Source organism: Hyaena hyaena, unplaced genomic scaffold (genome assembly GCF_003009895.1).
Source record: "Hyaena hyaena isolate Hyena2069 unplaced genomic scaffold, ASM300989v1 scaffold_19, whole genome shotgun sequence".
Lineage (NCBI taxonomy): Eukaryota > Metazoa > Chordata > Mammalia > Carnivora > Hyaenidae > Hyaena > Hyaena hyaena.
The window spans coordinates 1,180,329-1,198,507 of NW_024080651.1; the positions used below are offsets into that span (position 1 = coordinate 1,180,329).

At 49.7% G+C, this 18,179-nt stretch overlaps 1 protein-coding gene across 5 annotated transcripts in view; it reads left to right on the forward strand.

Moving 5' to 3' along the window:
- Positions 1 to 18,179, forward strand: part of SEZ6L (seizure related 6 homolog like) — a 69,257-nt gene that overhangs the window by 29,705 nt on the left and 21,373 nt on the right. For all 5 annotated transcript variants that reach the window (XM_039225009.1, XM_039225015.1, XM_039225022.1 and 2 more), the window contains exons 9-11: positions 7,509 to 7,705; positions 13,584 to 13,778; positions 17,042 to 17,233. In XM_039225009.1, coding sequence (XP_039080940.1) covers positions 7,509 to 7,705; positions 13,584 to 13,778; positions 17,042 to 17,233 — 584 coding nt within the window. The remainder of the gene's footprint in view (positions 1 to 7,508; positions 7,706 to 13,583; positions 13,779 to 17,041; positions 17,234 to 18,179) is intronic.

Consider the following 18,179-nt stretch of genomic DNA (forward strand, 5'->3'; position numbering starts at 1 on the left):
AGTGGTTGGAAGAGTCCCAGGCAGGGGTGCCTGTGTGGCTCAGTCGGTTAAGTGTCCAACTTCGGCTCAGGTCATGATCTCACAGTTCATGGGTTCGAGCCCCGCGTCGGGCTCTGTGCTGACAGCCAGCTCAGAGCCTGGAGCCTGTTTCAGATTCTGTATCTCTCTCTCTGACCCTCCCCTGCTCATGCTGTCTCTTTCTCATAAATGAAAAAAAACATTAAAAAAAAAAAAAAACGACTCCCAGGCATGCAGGAAGCCTTATGAAAAGCTTGGCTAGTTATCATATAGCTGTAAATGCGGGAGGGGGTGGGGAGCACAGAGGGACATTGAGGAATTCGTCAAATGTTGTCAAGCAGAGAGGTGAGAGGGGGCATTCCAGATAAAGGGACCAGCATGGGCTAAGACAGGTCTTGGGGCTCCAAAGAAAGTGTCTGGTGTACAAAGATGTTTGAGAGAGCAGAAGTGAGCTGTGGGCCCAACTATGGATCCCCCGGAAGTCCAGGAAGGCTGAGAAACTGGACCTTATTGTGGTGCATTTAATGTAGCTTCTTCCACAGCCGTTCACCGGCTACTTCTTATCACCCACCCCTTAAATTGCATATAAATTGGCTTCCTTTTTCACTTGGCTTACTCTAAGCAAAATAATGTGCAGACCGTATATTTATATATTTTTTTCTAATTCACATTTAAATAAATACATAACCATTAGACATTTTCAAATACGTTTGCTAGCTAAAATCATCTTGTGAATGCCACTGGGAAAAGCCTTTTAAAGGCACGATTTCTAAGCGAGGGTCAGCTGTTTGTTTAAAAAGGAATAAAGAAAAGCAAGGTGGCTTGCTCATCATTTCTTTCTACGACCTCTGTAGAATATTAACGGCAGCTGCTCAACAGTTATAAAGCTCACCGCCCACCTTCCCCCTACATCCGGGCGCATGATGGGCCCAGGTAAGGATGGGCACCTGCTGCCCGGAATGGGAGCCTCTACCATGTTTAGGCGCACACCGCCCTCTGCTGGCCAACAGAAGAATTACTGCACCACAGAAAGGTTGGCTAATCTGTGTCAGAATCAAATTTGTATTCCTATCCTAACCTCTTTGGCTCTCTAGACCCTAATGAAAGCAATAATAGGGATCCCTTGAGGTTTTTATCCTTTCTGAAGAGGTAATACATTCACATGATTCAAAATCCAAAAGTCCAAAAGAGCCTACTGTGAAAACAGCAAATAACCCCTCTTCGGATCCTCTCCCCAGATGCAATCACAGTAACTCGTTTCTTATGCATCCTTCCCAGACTCTTTCTTTGCCAGATAAAGATTTTATCTTTTTTATATTTTTAACATTTGTTCTTTTTTTTTTTTTGAGAGAGAGAGAGACAGAGTATGAGCGGGGGAGGGGCAGAGAGAGAGGGAGACACAGAATCCGAAGCAGGCTCCAGGCTCTGAGCTGTCAGCACAGAGCCTGACGCTGAGCACGAACCCACAAACCGTGAGATCATGACCTGAGCTGAAGTGAGACACTGAACCGACTGAGCCACCCAGATGCCCCAAGATTTTATTTTTAAGTAATCTCTGCACCCAACTTGGGGCTTGAACTCACAAACCCAAGATCAAGAGTCACGTGCTCCACTGACTGAGCCAGCCAGGTGCCCAGTGTCTTTTTAAATATGCCCCAAAAAACCCTCACAGCCATCTCCTATCTACCAAAATAAAGCCATGCAGACTAAGTAACCAGTTTAATGCTGCTTTTATTACATACTCAATTCTCCACCACCAGTCATGCCAACAAAATGAAGCAGATTTCATCGTCATTAAGAAATGCAAATTGTTTAGGAGACAGTCTTTTATTTTTTTAATGTTTATTTATTTATTTTGAGAGAGAGAGATGGAGAGTGAGCAGGGAAGGGGCAGAGAGGGAGGGAGAATCCCAAGCAGGCTCCACACGGTCAGCACAGAGCCCAACACGAGGCTCGAACTCACGAACTGTGAGATCATGACCTGAGCTGAAGTCAGATGCTCAACCGACTGAGCCACCCAGGTGCCCCATGAGACAGTCTTTTAAAACAAGGAGTCTGTAGAGAGAAGAAATATTACCTTGGTAGGGGAAAAAAAGGTTGCACTAACGTGTCTAATGGAATGACAGTCAGCAATGACGTCATAAGAACACAGCACCGCAGGGTGCCGGGGGCAGTGTGATGGGGCTTCCAGATCTTGCAGATTTTGTTTGTAATGCTTTACTCACAAATTTTCTGATGCCAGACTGGAGCTAGTCACACTTTTTTGGAGACATGAATATGTGGCTTTCACAGGACATTGTATAAAAGGTGGTTCACATCTCAGGCTTTGACATCCAGCAGATTGAGGTTAGAGTCCCAGGTCTGACTCTTCCGTGAGCCTCGGTTTCCTCCTCTGTAAAATGGGGACGATCCTAAGTGTTACTGTGTGGGGTTGTGGTTTGAGTGCTTCATAACCAGCAGGCAGCGTTGTTGTTATTCGAAAGCTAAATGAGGGTCTCGAGAGATCTTTACGCAGATATCTGGTCCCTGGCAATGAAACGGTGATTCTGTTTGCTGGGTAGAGAGTGGAACTGGGAAGGTGAAAGGGGCTGTCAGAAGGGGGAGCACTGAAGAGTGTGCCCGCAGATGCTGCTCCGACCCTGAAGGGGCTGCAGGATGCGCCTGCAGCAGAGTCCGGGTAGAGAGGAGAGCCCAGCAGGTCAAGGCCACGTGCTGGCTCTGGAATGGCTTACCAGGCAACATAGGGGTGTGGTGGTGCAGGCTCGCCTGTGGCGATCAGCATATCGAAGAAGAATGGAGGGTGTAGGCAGCTTCTACAGTTCAGTGGCATTGGGTACATTCCCACGGTTGTGCAGCCAACCTGTGCATCTAATTTTAAAGCACTTTCCATCGTCCCTGTACTTGTTCACCCAGCAGTCTCCGTGCCTCCCCGGCCCTTCCTCCCAGCCTCTAGCAATCCCGGAGCTGCTCTCTGTCTCTACGGCTTCACCTATTCTGGAGATTTCTTATCAAAGGCGTCGCATGCTGTGCGGCCTCTCGAGACTGGATTCTTTGACTCAGCAGAAAGTCTTTAAGGTTCATCCATGATGTCGCATGCACCCAGGCTTTATTCCTACGGGTGGCTGAACGATGCTCTGTTGTACGGATACACGGCATTTTGCTTCCCCATTCATCTGCTCAGCGAAGGGCCCAGATTTATGTTTCAGAAGGATTCGTGTGGCTGCCGAGGAGAGAGGCTGGGGCCGGGCAAGGAGGTGCTGCCCCACATCTGAAAGGGGATGGAGAAAAACTAAGGACAGTGGCTGAGGAGAAAGGGGCAGAAGGAGACACAGGAGTGGAGAAGCCTGGCCCTTTGGCAGTGGGGAGGGGCTGGAGCAGACAGGGGCTGCCCCAGGGACATCCGCCCTGGAGGACCTGCCTCCACTCACTCCCAGCCCCCTCGAGCCCCCTGCCTGCCAGCACCTCTCAGACGGACATCCTGACTGATTGCTGTCCGGCCAGCGTCTCACGTGGGTCCTCAGCGGAAGGCCCCTGCTGTGTCCCCTGGCCGGTCTCTCGGCTGTTAATTCCGCATTTTCGTCTCAGTTGCTTCTGCACTTCTTGGGGCAAAAGCTTAGTTTTGATAGGTCTTCTGGCCATAACAAGTGTGGCTCAGTCCACTAATCACAGAGGCCTGAACATCATTCATTTCAAACTTCCAGGCTGGGAATTCTGCAGCGGGGAAGCCTGGGGGACTGCTTCCTTCTCCCGAAAGAGCCTGATCGGGCAGCGCAGTCACATCACAGAAGATCTGGAACGCTGGGGTTTTTCTCTGTCATGGGGAACAGGATGAGGCACCGACTCTTGAGTCTGGCTTGCTCTTGGCTTTCCTTTCTGCTGGGCCCCATCACCCTTTCGGGATGGGGGACACTTTTAAGGAGACCCACAGTGGCTCCAGTCTTCAGGGTCTACATCTGGACCCGGGAAATAGGATTCCTCTCCCTACTCTCATCAGTGATGGGGAGCTCGCTCCCAAAGCCCCTTACCCCTCTTGGCTCTGCCCCTAAAGCGACCAGGCAGCTCCAGTCTGACTGAGAGTCCTTAGTGAGCATCAAATGCAGTCACTGTCCCCAAACCCCAAAGGCCTCTGCCAAGTCACCAAGAGTGTCCTTGAAGCCCTCCCTGCCAGGCTTAAAGAGCCTCCTCTCCCCTTAACCCCCCTCCCAAGTGACTCTTCAGTGGCCCAGTAAATGCTCACCTTCTATAAGCTAGAGATGGGGGAGGGGCTCAGATTGGAAGGGATGCATCAATGGCAGCGCCATTGGTGCCCTGTCTGAGTCCTTCAGCACTTGGCGCTGTGTGCCTGCCATGGCTCTCTACCGCAAGTCTCTTGTGGGCAGGCCAGAAGTGCTGGGGGTTCGGTACACTTAAGAGCAGCCCTCAGCCAATGAGGGATCAGGGTTGGAGGGTGAATTCCCAGTTCCCTCTCCCCCAAGGTATGTTCTACGCCATCGTTTACAGTTCACGCAGGACTGAGCCCAGCGCCCACGGTGGAACTCTCCCGTCGATGACTATGCATTGGGTCCTCTGCTGCCGCCCGCCTCACCGCCTCAGCAGTGCTGCCTGGGGTGGCTTCCCAGACCAGCCTGACCCCAAGAGACATTCGTCTTTGCTCAGCTCTGCTTCTGGAGGACGCAGTTGTACTGACTAGCCCTTTCAAAAGTAGGAGTGCTCGGAACTTATTTGCTTATTCGTAGCTCAGGGGACCTCTGCCGGAATCTCAGGACAATAAAAGTTGCAGTTAATAGTCTGTTGCACACTGTTTACAGAATGCGTTCACATGAGTCAGTGTTCCCCAACCTTAGCTCTATTGACATTTTTAACCAAATGATTCCTTGCTGTAGAAGGCTGTTTTGCGCAGTGTAGGATGTTTAATGGTACCCCTGTCTTTGACTCCCCAGGGGCACCCCCTAGTTGGGACAACAAGATCTCTAGACGTTACTAACTGTCTCCTGGGGGACAAAACTACCCCTAGTTGAGAACCACTGATGGAAGTCATCTGATGTCATCTGGTAGAAACAGCAATCTAAAGAAAGCATGATCATGGTGACCACAATGGTGATAATGATGATGATGATGGTGGTGATGATGAGGATGATGTTCATAATGACATAGCAACATGACAGAACATTCAGATGACTTGACCAGACTTGCTCAGGTTCTGTCAGTGGATCCGGAATTTAAACCCAGATTTTCAGCATGCCTTATCTCACTCCGGAAGCCCATGACATGGACTGGAAATACTAAACCCGATTCACAGACAAGGAACTTCAGAAAAACCACAGGCCTCCGTGCAAGTATCAGAGCCAGGAATCACACCAAAGCTTTCTGATCTCCAAGGCAGCATGCTCTTCCCAGCGCACTGCTGTTTGCTGCTTTACAAAGGACAAAGAGCGATGCTAGGGTTTTGAAATGAAAGCGATTTGCACCCCTGAAGATGCTTCTGCTGCATTTAGATCATTGAAATGAATGATAGAGTAAAGCCAAGTTGCAGCCTCTCTGGAACCCACTGTCACCAGCAGACCGGCTGTGAAGTCAGCTTATGGAACAAATATGGGTGATCAACCGTGTTTCACACCAGCCTAATCCAGCCCTTTCATGAACGATTGATGTTTTCATGGTTCTTAGAGTCAAGAGGCTCTTCCCTACCGCAGGTCAAGAGCTGACATCAAGCTTATTATTTCTACTGGATGATAGCCTCTCCGTATGCAATGATACGGGCTCTTCCGTACCAAAGCATATATTGAGCACCTATGGTGTGTGCAAGAGGAAGTAACAACTCCAGAATCTCAGTACAATAGGGGCTGGAGGCTGTACAGCCTTCACTGGAAACTGGCAGAGGGGATGAGTCGAGGGGCTCTGTCCTGAAGCCACGATGCAAAGCGAGTGGACAGCTTTTATTAGGAAAGTTGGGCAAAGGAAGCTGATGGAGGGTATGGGAGCAGTTAGAATGTCCCTAAGCCAGCCCTTGGACAAGTTTACCTGAGGCACGTGAGAGGGAATAAAATGTACCCCCTCCCCTCTGCAAGCAACACTTCCACAGCGTTCCCTGTGTGTCTGTTGGTTTTGTTCAGTCTCCTGGAAGCACTACCATGGGTGGTTTCCACTTTCCTCCGGCCTCCTTGACCGCCCCTGCCCAGAGGCCCTGGATGAAGCCGTCAGGAGAGAGGGCTGTTGTCACTCTGTACCTCAGTTCCAAGAACTTTGCTCAAGGCCACTTCCTGGAATGCGTCTCCTTAGGCAGTGTCTGGCTGCTTTCGTCCCTAGAAAGATGGCATCCACACACATAAACTTAGCTCCTTAAGCCCTTCAGGGTCTGGCTCCTCCAGCCCTCCAGCCTTCCATGTCTATCCCCACATTCGGGAGCAGTGCCCACTCACTGGGCATATCCCTTCAGGAGCCACAGTCTCGTTCCCTAGCTCCTTCTGCCTGGTGCATTGCCTTCTCACCACCCCCAGCGTATCTACCCGATAGCCCTCCAGTCTTCCTTGAGGATGCCCCCAGTCTCCTCTCTTTGCAATTACCTTGATTGTAACTGCTACCACAGTGCCTGGTTTCCTACTATAAATATACCACTGCTGTGTGATTTTTGTGTCCCCTGGGTGCAGCTCGGCATCTAATAGGTGTTCAAAGACATTAGGGAGAGGGACGCAAGAAAAAGAGAAAGATGTGAGAGAGAAGGGAAGAAGGAGAATGGAAGGAAGGAGGCATAGGTTAATAGCTGTCTGCAGCCAACACCAAATTACCTGGCATCCTTTCCATCAGAGACCCATTTCATCTGGGACACCTAGCATAACACATGTTCCTCTGGCACATGAAGTGCTTTCTGGATTATTAACTGTCCATCGCAGTCCTGATATTTAGTGTCAAGGTGCTTTCTTGCATTCAAGTCTCTGAAAATGTGTCACCCTTTCATGTTATGAATTTTGATAGCAGGTTTGAGTATATTTCATGACTAAGGTGCCTCCATCCACCCTCTGCCCCACCCCTACGTATAATAGATACCTGGCTGTGACTTTGAGGACTTTGCTACATGACGAATCGAAGGATCATTTCACCTGACATGAAAATGCAGGTTCTAATTAGCAAGCAGTCAGCTTGCTCTGCATCAAAGAATGAAAGACCTGTGTCACACCCCCAGCATGTAGCCCAGTGCCCAGCACTTAGCTTTACCAGCACTGGAGGCAGTTTTACCGACAATGCAGCTTTCAACTTGGCAATGAGCTCTTGCAGGAGAGACCCAGGCACTTGGGTGCTCGTGGGAAGGATCAGCACGTCCCAGTCACGTCTGTGATCTGTGCCTACCTCCTCCCAGGCTCCTAGCCCGGCACCTGCTACAGAGGATGCCTCGGGGACGTGTGCGTTGCCTGAAAAAATAAGTCAAAGGCTTGTTGTGTGCCCATGATTGTGTTTCACAAGACCTCTCCTCTTGTCTGTGTCCCACCCCCAAGCCTGAACCTGAGCAACAGCGACATCCTGACCATCTATGACGGCGATGAGGTCATGCCTCACATCCTGGGGCAGTACCTTGGGAACAGTGGTCCCCAGAAGCTCTACTCATCCACGCCGGACCTGACCATCCAGTTCCACTCAGATCCCGCTGGCCTCATCTTCGGGAAGGGCCAAGGATTTATCATGAACTACATAGGTAAGTGTCTCTTCCAATCAGTGTGTGTGTGTGTGTGTGTGCGTGTGTGTGTGTGTCTATTTAGATGATTTCTTCTAGATAAGTCATTGTGGGGGGTTGTGCTACACGGATCTTTTACTAGATTGGCACAGTAAATATAGGTCGTTTTTAAGCATCTCGACTCTCTGGTCAGAAGGACCAGGTTTTGAGTTTTAGTTCTGCTATCAGTGGCTGTGTGACCTTGGGCAAGTCACTTAGCCCCTCTGAGCCTCCTTTTTGTCATCCGTAAAATGGAAAAACTGACAGCTGCTCCAGAAGGTTGGTACCAGGACTTAGTAGATAATGCCTCATGACTTTCAGATTCATGGTGTTTCCTTTATAGTCAGCTGGGATTTTATATCATCAGCAAACTCTCTTATATTTGCGACTTCTCAAAGCGCCGTCTCCACCGGCTTGCCTGACCCGAAGCTCGGGTCTTCCTAAGGTCTCTTCTTCCCCTGCAGCCCCACCCAAGGCAGACAGCACTTTCCCTCCCCCCTCCTGTTCTGTAGGACCTAGAGAGGCAATGGGTGTCTTCCTTCCTCTTCAATGTGGCTCCCAAACCTTTTCTGTCCCCCTCATGTCAAAACAAAGCAAGAAAAATCCAAAAGACACCTGCTATGAGGTTCAAGCTAAGTTCACGCTCGACCATCCAACACCCTCTTCTTAGTTTCTTCCATCCACAGCCTTCTCTCCTCATTCCCCACCTGTGAGCCCCCCCTTCTTCATTGCTGGAAGTCACCTTCCTGTGCTCAAGCTCTCAATGCTGCAGGAGGGTTCCAGCTCCATCCTGAGTCCTGTCCTCTGCATGCAGTCCCGTGGTTGTAAGCAATACCTCTCTGTGTGCCATTGGCTCCTAAGTCATACCTCCAGCCCTGACCTCTCCCATGAACTATCTACCCAGCTCCCCACTAACTACCTTTCTGCATGTGTAACCAGCATCTCAGATTTAACATGACCCAACAGAACTTTCTGTCCCTATTTCCACCTCCCGCCACCCAGGAGCTTCCGCTGCTGCTCATGTCCCTCTGTCTGTCCCAGGAGACGGACCACAGCTGCCCCGGTGTCTCACACACCTGAGGCTCATCTTCTGGCTCCCCGCTTTTAGTGTTTCTCCACACCTGATCTTCTTGGCAACAGCAGAGAAATTGGAAGACACCAGGGGTGCTTAAGACCGAACCTCTTTTGACATCCTAGATGGTGGGTGGTTGTGCCCTGAGGGTTTCAATGGGCAGGATTCAGCCAGCAATCGGAGGACTCGCTTAGGTCACCTAGGAGTGAGGCGGACACCTTCGGGACACATTTCCCAGATGGAAAAGGGGGATAAAAGGAGGCCTCCTTTCTCCCAAGTCTCCCGGCTACCACGCCCACCACCAAAGACCCTCTGGCTTGATCCAGATTCCCTGTTTTCGGTCCCTTCTTTCCCCTGGCTTGCAGATTTGCCCATCCATCCTAATATAAACTGTCTGCTGCGTAGCACCTCATGCCTCTAAAATACAAGCCCCTTCCCTGACCACTGGCTGTCTCAGAGAGCCGCATGCATGTGAAAATACATCCCTGGCTTTTTTGCTGTGTCTGTTTCTAGCTGGGAGACATTCGTCATCCCTTCCCGCTCTGTGTACACCTCTCAGAGATCTTTTCTATGTTTCTCGGGACCCCTTTTCCCCCTTGATTGTGCTGCTAAGTATTTTCAGACTGTAACTGCTGCTACTTTCCATGGGTTCTCCATTTTCTACCGGGGGTGGGGGAGCTGGGCAGAGCGGGACAGCTCTTGCTGGCTGTCCAGGCGACGTCCTTCAGAGGCAGCTGCCTTTGGAGGGAGAGTTTCTGGTGACTTGGCTTCAGTCTCTCTCCTTAGACCTCTCTTCTCCTGCCCACCCTCCGCCTCCCAGTTGGAAGATGAGGTCATGGTTTTGCTCATTGGTCCCCTCTGGTGCCTGAGTCAGTCTTCCAAAACTGCGTTCAGCTTGGTGGCGGAAATCTGACCCCGTGCAAGGCTGCTCAAGGTTAACGCGGAAGTCTGGCCAACGTTCGGTTTGGCGCCATCTTGAAGAGGAGGCGCTCCAATTTATTGAAGCTGAAACTTCAGATCTGTGTGACGACTTGAACTTGGCAGGCACTCTTACATACGTTATTTTATTTCATCTTCAAGTGCATTATCTCCATTTTCCAGAGAGTTTGGTTCCCAAGAGTCTGCAGGCACTGCACTAGGCACCAGGACCCAGGGAGGAGTAGGCTGCTCTCCCTGCCTTTGTTTCCCTGGCTAGTGAAAGCGGGGGGAGGCAGTTGGGTAACAATGTCAGGATCACGTGCTACTTCTGTGGGAGAGATGAGGTGGGGTTTTAGCGACACGAAACCTGGCTAATATAGGTGACGCAAGAAGAGAACAGCTCTGTTCTTATTTCTGTTAAAGAAACACGCACTCAGTTTCACAGGGAAAGCAAGCGGGCTGCTGTATTTAATTCTGGTGCCAGTCAGTGGCTTGTGACTATCCATGTTGAAGGTCATGTTGGAAAGAATCCAGGGAGGCCGCGCCTGAAGTCAGCGGGAGAAGACTGACATGATTGCCCAATGCTGTCTGCTATGGCACGGTGGAAGTAGTTGCTATCCTGCATTTAACCAGACATAGATGCAATCCTCATTTCACAGAGAGATCACATGAAAGGGTCAGGGGTTACCGTGGTCATCTAGAGATTTCTGAAGCCCCTACACTGATCTCAAGGCCAACACCCACCTCTGCAATGTGGCCAAGGCTAATCTGCTGAGACTGCTGGTAGAACCTTCTATGGAAACACACGGGGCTTACATGGTTCTGATCTCCCATAATTCAGCTTTGACCAGACAGAAGCAAAGGACCGTTCTCACTGTTTCTTGTGCTTTGTGGGTGTCTGTGGCCAAAGTGCATGGAAGCAAGGGAATAAGAAAGCAGATATGGGTAAGCAGTGTTTTTCAGAGAGATACTAGTCACTTGTTTATTTATTCCTCCAATCCTAGGTTAATTAATAAGCTCCATATTGTAGGTCAATGACAGTGATTCCTGGGAGTCTGTGGTAAGAAGGATTGGGAGGTCTCAGTCTGACACAAAGAAAGAGATTGCGATGATCAATTAGTGATGTCTGCCATGAGCATAAGACCATTGCATGGAGGCCTGTATTTGGTGCATTTGAGTATTTCTTTTGCCCAAAACTTGGACCGTGATGCTGCTCTTGACCATGAGACTGGGACCATGACTTCAGATCCCCGTTTTCCTACTGCCTAGCATATAGGAGGTGCTCACAAAATCTTAGGCAAATAAATTGATGAAACCATATAAAATTCATCTTAGTGGGGTGCTGGGGTGGCTCTGTCAGGTAAGCGTCTGACTCTTGATTTCAGCTCAGGTCATGATCTCTTGGTTGTGAGATCGAGCCCTGCAATCTCTCTCTCTCCCTCTGCCCCTGTCCCCTACTTGGGCATGCTCTAAAATTTAAAAAAATTTAAAAACTCACCTTAGTGTCATATCCTGCACATTAATTCGTTTTCACATTGCGTTAAGTGATAGAAAAGGTCGTAATTCTTTTTTTTAACATTTTATTTATTACTAAGAGAGAGAGACAGTGCGAGCAGGGGAGGGTCAGAGAGAGAGGCAGACACAGAATCTGAAACAGGCTCCAGGCTCTGAGCTAGCTGTCAGCACAGAGCCCAACACGGGGCTCGAACCCACGAACCTTGAGATCATGACCTGAGCCAAAGTCAGCTGCTTAACCGGCTGAGCCACCCAGGCGCCCCCATAATTCTTTTTTTAAGTTTTTATTTTGAGAGAGAGCAAGTGTGTATGCAAACCTGAGCAGGGGAAGGACAGAGAGAGGGACAGAGAGAATCCCAAGCAGGATCTGCTCAACCGACTGAGCCACCGCGGCACCCCCAGGGTCATAATTCTTCATCTCAACTCTGTGATTGAGGACCGTGAAACTCAGAGATGTTTTCAACATGACTGGAATCAGGCAGATTCTAAGAGACAGACAGACCCAAAGGAGGTCCTCCACGTCCTAAGCCAGCTTTCTCATTCTTCACAAAGTTAAGGGCCCATAAGGATCGATCATGCCGGAACCTCCATCTCAGGTACTGGGTAAGCATGCAGATTCTTGAGTCAGGGTCTCTGGGGCTTGAGTCTGATAACCGAAGAACAGGAAGGCTATGTGACTTAGCCAAGGCCAGCGAACTCATAAACACTGGGGCCAAGATCTGAGTCATGGCATCTCTGACTTGATAATCAAGAGCGTGATGAACACCGCAAGGGAGATGGCAGGTCTCACGGGAGCGTGTGGCCATGCTGGCTCAGATCGAAAAGTCAGACAAGCAAACCTTTCTCCGCCTCCGAGCATTTGGCACAAGGCAAGCCATATATCCAGTTTCTGCCCCCGTTTCTCCCCTTTCATCCACAGTTTGAACGTTTGCAGCTGTGTCCTAAATCCTGGGCTTGGCTGATTTTTCAAAGGCCTAAATATAGAGGCTCCTGTTCCCCATGAAGCAGTTCCAGGAGCCGCTTCCCTCTCCCTTTCTTCTGGCAGACACCCGTGAGATTTCTGTTCCCCGAATAAAATCATGATGCAATCCCAGGAAAAGCCATCGCTTGTTTCTCAGAATGACTTCCCTGTGGATGGTGAAGGTCCTCTGCTTTCCCCAGAAGTGCATAAGAGCTGTGGATTAATTACACAGCATAATTAGCTCGCTTCTCAAAAATCTATGCAGTGGGCCCTTGGAAGCAAGAGCAGAAATGGTAGGCTTTGGTTGCTGGCTCGGTAACGAGGGTTTGCAGAAGGAAAACGGGATTATTCCAGGGGAAGACTGTGGTGCTGAGCTGTGGGTAGCGTATTTGGGGAGTGTGGGTAATGTTCACTGATGGTTTGCAGCATGACGGGAAGAATGCACCCATAATTATTTTGATTTCAACAGCTGAGTGTTTATCTTAAGCCAGGTTACAAAAATATGTGTCACAAATCTGTCAGACCCACGTGTTTACGGACAGTCTTAGGAAGAGGCTGTGAGTGTTAGCTACCATTGCTGTGTAACAAAGTATCCCCACCCTCCAAAATCAGCGATGTGCATTTATTATCTTACAGTTCTGTGGGTCCGGAATTCAGGAGTTCGTGCTGGGTCGTTCTGACTTGGGAACCACCTGACTTTGTCCTCAGGGTTTCAGGCAGGGTGGCACTCATTTGAGAGCTCGATTGGGGCTGGAATCTCCATTTCCAATATGGCTCACGCACGTGGCTAGCCAGTTAATGCCCATTGTTGGAAGGAGGCCTTAGATTCTCTCCCATGGGCTCTCCAGAGGGCTGCCTGAACGTCCTCACAGCATGGCCCTTGGTTTCTCCAAAGAGTGAGAGGAGAACCTCTCATCTTCTTTTATGACCTTGGCTGGGGGGCCACACAGCATCATTTCTGCATTAGCCCACTGACCGCGCACATCCGCCCTGTTCAGTGTTGCAGGGAGCACAGGAGAGTGTGACTTCCAGGAAATGAGAATAATGGGGTGGGGGCGGGCATTGTGGAAGGGAAGGACCTGAGACACAGAGAGAGGTGGCCACCCACCCCCAATCACATTGCTAGTAAGTGGCAGAGCTAGGATTCTGTCTTCTCTAACTCCTACACCGACTTTGTCAAACCAAAAGAATGCTTGGTAAGCTCAGTGGCCCGCGGGGAAAAGCTCGCCGTAAAAATCCGACTGTAGCAGGGTTCTTGCAATTTAAGGGATTTCTCAAAGTGTGTTACTTATTCCTGGAGACTTCTCTTTGCTCCTTTCCTCTGAGGTTCGTCAAGGGAACCCCACGCAGAAAGGCCCACCCCCTCATCTAAGGATGGTGTTTTTGTTTTAAAGAGGTGTCAAGGAACGACTCCTGCTCAGACTTGCCCGAGATCCAGAATGGCTGGAAAACCACTTCTCACACGGAGCTTGTGCGAGGAGCCAGAGTCACCTACCAGTGTGACCCCGGCTATGACATCGTGGGGAGCGACACCCTCACCTGCCAGTGGGATCTCAGCTGGAGCAGCGACCCCCCATTTTGCGAGAAAAGTAAGAGCCCTCTGGTTTTCTTCCTCTAGGTCAGGGGCTGGTGACTCCCTCCCATGGAGCAGCGGAATCACTTACTACTGGCTCTGGCTTCCCTCCTACCCACCAGCTCACTGGCACTGCTCCCACATGTCATCCTGTAGCTCTGGGCAGGGCTGTCAGACCCAGGTGCCTCGGGAAGCCCGGCAGATGATGGAAATGAGTGAAATACACTGAGTGCAAGACAGTACGGAGTGGTGTAGAGTGCGGCAAACGGGAATGCAAACCCACATTGAAATGTATCTAGATAGGTCATTAAAACGCCCATCGTAGCAAAGTAAGACCAATCCAGCCAGCAGGCTGGGATGGATGCTGTCTGGATGAAGCCAGCTACCTGCTGCGATAGGGGTTTTAAGCTGGGACCCCCAGGTCCAATTCAGACTGGTCTTGTGTGGCTACAAGATGGCATCAGGAGTGAGGGCCAGGCATGGCTGGTCAGAGTTGCATCTGGGTCTCGAAACGCCAGAGAAAAAGAAGGTTCTTCTGGTTTCTACGCTGAAGCCTTAGTTGGTGAGAGAGGGGAACGCATATTGGAGGTCGGCCTCTTCCCAGTGACCGTTTGCTTCCCACCTCCTCCCACGTAAGCCTCCAGTCTACAGCCATCTGCTGGGGACCCTTAGGGATGCTTTGGTAGATCTGCTCAGCCTGCCTTGAGTGACTCGTTGCACGATAAGAAATATTAAGTGTAGGCAGAGAAAGGGGGTGTTGGGGAAGGGCTGTGGGCTACATGCAACCCCTTCAGAAATCTTCCAACAGCAAGAAAAATTAGCTATAATTGGGAGAAACATGAAAGAACTTGCTAGAAATCCACAGAATCCGCTGCGTAAACATCTGTTTGCTCCACGACAAAATGTAGTGCCGACAGTGAGGAGTGCCACGTGCACTGAGACACAATGCAGACACATCAACATGATCTACATCATCATTTTTTAGATGTTTTAGGGGCACCTGGGGGGCTCAGTCGGTTGAGTGTCCGACTTCGGCTCAGGTCATGATCTCATGGTTCGTGAGTTCCAGCCCCATATCAGGCTCTGTGCTGTCAGTACAGAGCCAGCCTCGGAGCCTCTGTCTCCCTTCTCTCTGCCCCTCCCTGGCTTATGCTCTCTCTTTCTCTCTCAAAAATAAATAAACACTACAAAGTAAATAAATAGGGGCATCTGGGTGGCACAGTTAAGTGTCTGACTTAGGTCATGATCTCTCCATTCATGGGTTTGAGCCCCACATCAGGCTCTGTGCTGACAGCTCAGAGCCTGGAGCCTGCTTCCGATTCTGTGTCTCCCTCTCTCTCTGCCCCTCCCCTGCTCATGCTCTGTGTCTCTCTCTCAAAAATAAACATTTTTTAAAACTAAATAAATAAATAAACATTTAAATTTTTTAATAGATAAATCAAATGTTTTAAATATACATGTTTTAATGATTTTTAATAACAATGATTTTTTAAATTCTTGAATAATAATGACGTTTAAACTTCTGAAAAATAATGATTTTAAAATATTTTGAATAATGATTTTTCCAATGCTTGCACAATCATGATTTTTAAATTTTCTGAAGAATTAGTTTTAAGTTTTTCAATAATAATAATTTAAAACTTTTAATAATGATTTTTAGATGTTTTAAATGATAATGATGATATATGTTGTGTTAATGAGTTTTTTAATTTTTTTACTGTTTATTTATTTTTGAGAATAAATAAGAGAATCCGTAGCAGGCTCCAGGCTCTGAACTGTCAGCACGGAGCCTGATGTGGGGCTTGAACTCACAAGCCATGAGATCATGACCTGAGCCGAAGTCTGAAGCTTAACCGACTGAGCCCCACCAGGTGCCCCACGTTGATAAGTTTCAAAGGCTTGGAGGAGGCTAAGCTAGCTGTCTCTGGGAAACTCTCAGCTGCCTCAATTTTTGCCAGGAAAAAGCACAAATTAGAGCAAGTGAATCTGCACCAGGCCCCTTCCCAGTGTCCGTGTTTATGTCCCATGCTGGTGCCTGTCAGGACTCTGCATGTAAGACAGAGGCCCGACAACCTGCCCTGGTGGCTTCTCTGGTGTGAAATGAGAGCCGCAGAACGTCCGTAGAGCAGTGAGGTCTCCCCGGAGAAGTCCTGTGTCGTTCCTGCCTTTCATTCAGTCGCTGCTTAAACTACGCTTTGACACGAAACAATGTACGTAACCATATCTTACCATTATGCCAGCAGCAAGCGCTCATGCATGGAACGCAAGCAGTAGTACCATTCCAGTGTACGCAGTGAGCCCTCCTCATGGTCTCACTCTCCAGCATTGATGCCGCTCTTAAAAGTCTATTCTGGGGGCGCCTGGGTGGCTCAGTAGGTTAAGCGTCCGACTTCGGCTCAGGGCATGATCTCACGGTTTGTGGGTTCGAGCCCCACGTCGGGCTCTGTGCTGACAGCTCAGAGCCTGGAGCCTGCTTCACGTTCTGTGTCTCCCTCTCTCTCTGACCCTCCCCTGCTCACGCTGTCTCTCTCGCTCTCTCTCTCCCTCAAAAAGTAAATAGGACATTAAATTTTTTTTTTAAAAAGTCTACTCCGCGTTGTCCCAGTCACGTGTGTGTTGCGTATACGTATATACACGTATACGCGTGTGTATCGTGTGTACACAGACACGCCAGTATTTTGCCAGGACGGGGATCACTGTGTACAAACTGCCTTGTGCCTCTGCTGTTTTGCAACTCAGAAATCCAGACGCTTTTTATATCACACGTGTTGTCCTACTTCATTCTTGTTTAATTGGTTTACTGTCTTCCTTTTATGTACATTGATTTTTTAATTGAAAAGTAATGGATGCTTGTTTTGTTAGATTCAAGCACCACAAAGAAAGCAGTGAAGGCTCCCTCAGTCTGCTCTCCTCGGTGGTTGCTCAGGGTTTTATAGAATGGCTGTTCTGTTTTTAACTCTTCCCCTGTTAAAGGGTCTGCCTTGTTTCTCTCTCCCTCTCTCTCTCTCCTTCATTTTGTAACTTTACAAATAATAGTGCAACCTCATGCATCGGTGTTTGGCCCCTGATGCGCATATTTCTTTGGGCTACTTCCTATACGTGGAATTGAATTCAAGGCTTTTTCATCCTGGCCTGTTCCCCAGACATGTTTGATGAGCTCAGATGCATGATCTTCCGAACAGGGCCGAGTTAGGAAGCTTTCCGCGTCCTTCTGTAGCTCTGGGCAAACCTGCGATCGTCCGGAGCCCTAATGCCCTCCTGGTCTGATCTCATCCGTAGTCATGTACTGCACCGACCCCGGGGAGGTGGACCACTCGACCCGCTTGATCTCGGACCCCGTTCTCCTGGTGGGCACCACCATCCAGTACACCTGCAGCCCGGGCTTCGTGCTGGAAGGGAGCTCTCTTCTGACCTGCTACAGCCGCGAGACTGGCACGCCCATCTGGACGTCGCGGCTGCCCCACTGCGTTTGTGAGTCCCGTCTGTTGGCTTGATGCCCGAGTGGGTCCGCTTCCCCGTGTTTGTGGTGGGGGGCTGGGCCGCTGGGAGGAGGCACTCCACCCTTCGGGAGCGTTTATTATCATTACCATCCCGCGACCGTAGCTGGAAGATTGAAGGCGCTGGGGCTACCATAATGTTTACACTAAATTTATGGGGCACGGTGCTGAGGCATTTACCTCCTTTCTGCTCAAGTAGCCTCGTGAGCATCGTACCCTTGTCTCCATTTCGAGAAGAGGATACTGAGGTTCACAGAGGCCAAATCATTGCCCCGTGTTCCGCAGCCAGTTAATCGTGGAGGCCAGGGCCACACCCGGACCTGCCTGCCTCTGCTGAAAACCAGGTCGTCCACAGGACGTGAAACAGGTGCATGTAACTCTCTTTGGCCTTGCCTGTATGAAGCCACTAACACAATGTCGGGTTAAGAGAACATTTTTGGGGTTTCTTAATCATAAAAGAAATCCCCGAAGGCTTCCGATGTCACTCTGACAAGGGGGGAATGACTGTTCTTGCCAAGCAGGGGAGGTGGAGGGCGGGGCCGGGGGTCTCAGCCTGACCGCACGTGGGATCACCTGGGAAGTTTTAATGGGTTTTTTTTTTAAATTTATTTCTGAGAGAGAGCGTGTGTGTGAGCAGGGGAGGGTCAGAGAGAGAGGCAGACACAGAATCCGAAATAGGCTCCCAGCTCTGAGCTGTCAGCACAGAGCCTGATGCGAGGCTTGAACCCACGAACCGTGAGATCATGACCTGAGCTGAAGTTGGACACTTAGCCCACTGAGCCACCCAGGCTCTCCTCACCTGGGAAGTTTTAAAACTCACTGGAGATTCTGATGCTCCCGGCCTGGGGTGTAGTGCAAGCAGTGAGGTTTTGCAAAGCTCTCTTAGGGCTCCAATGTCAGCCAGGGGTCAGAACCATCGC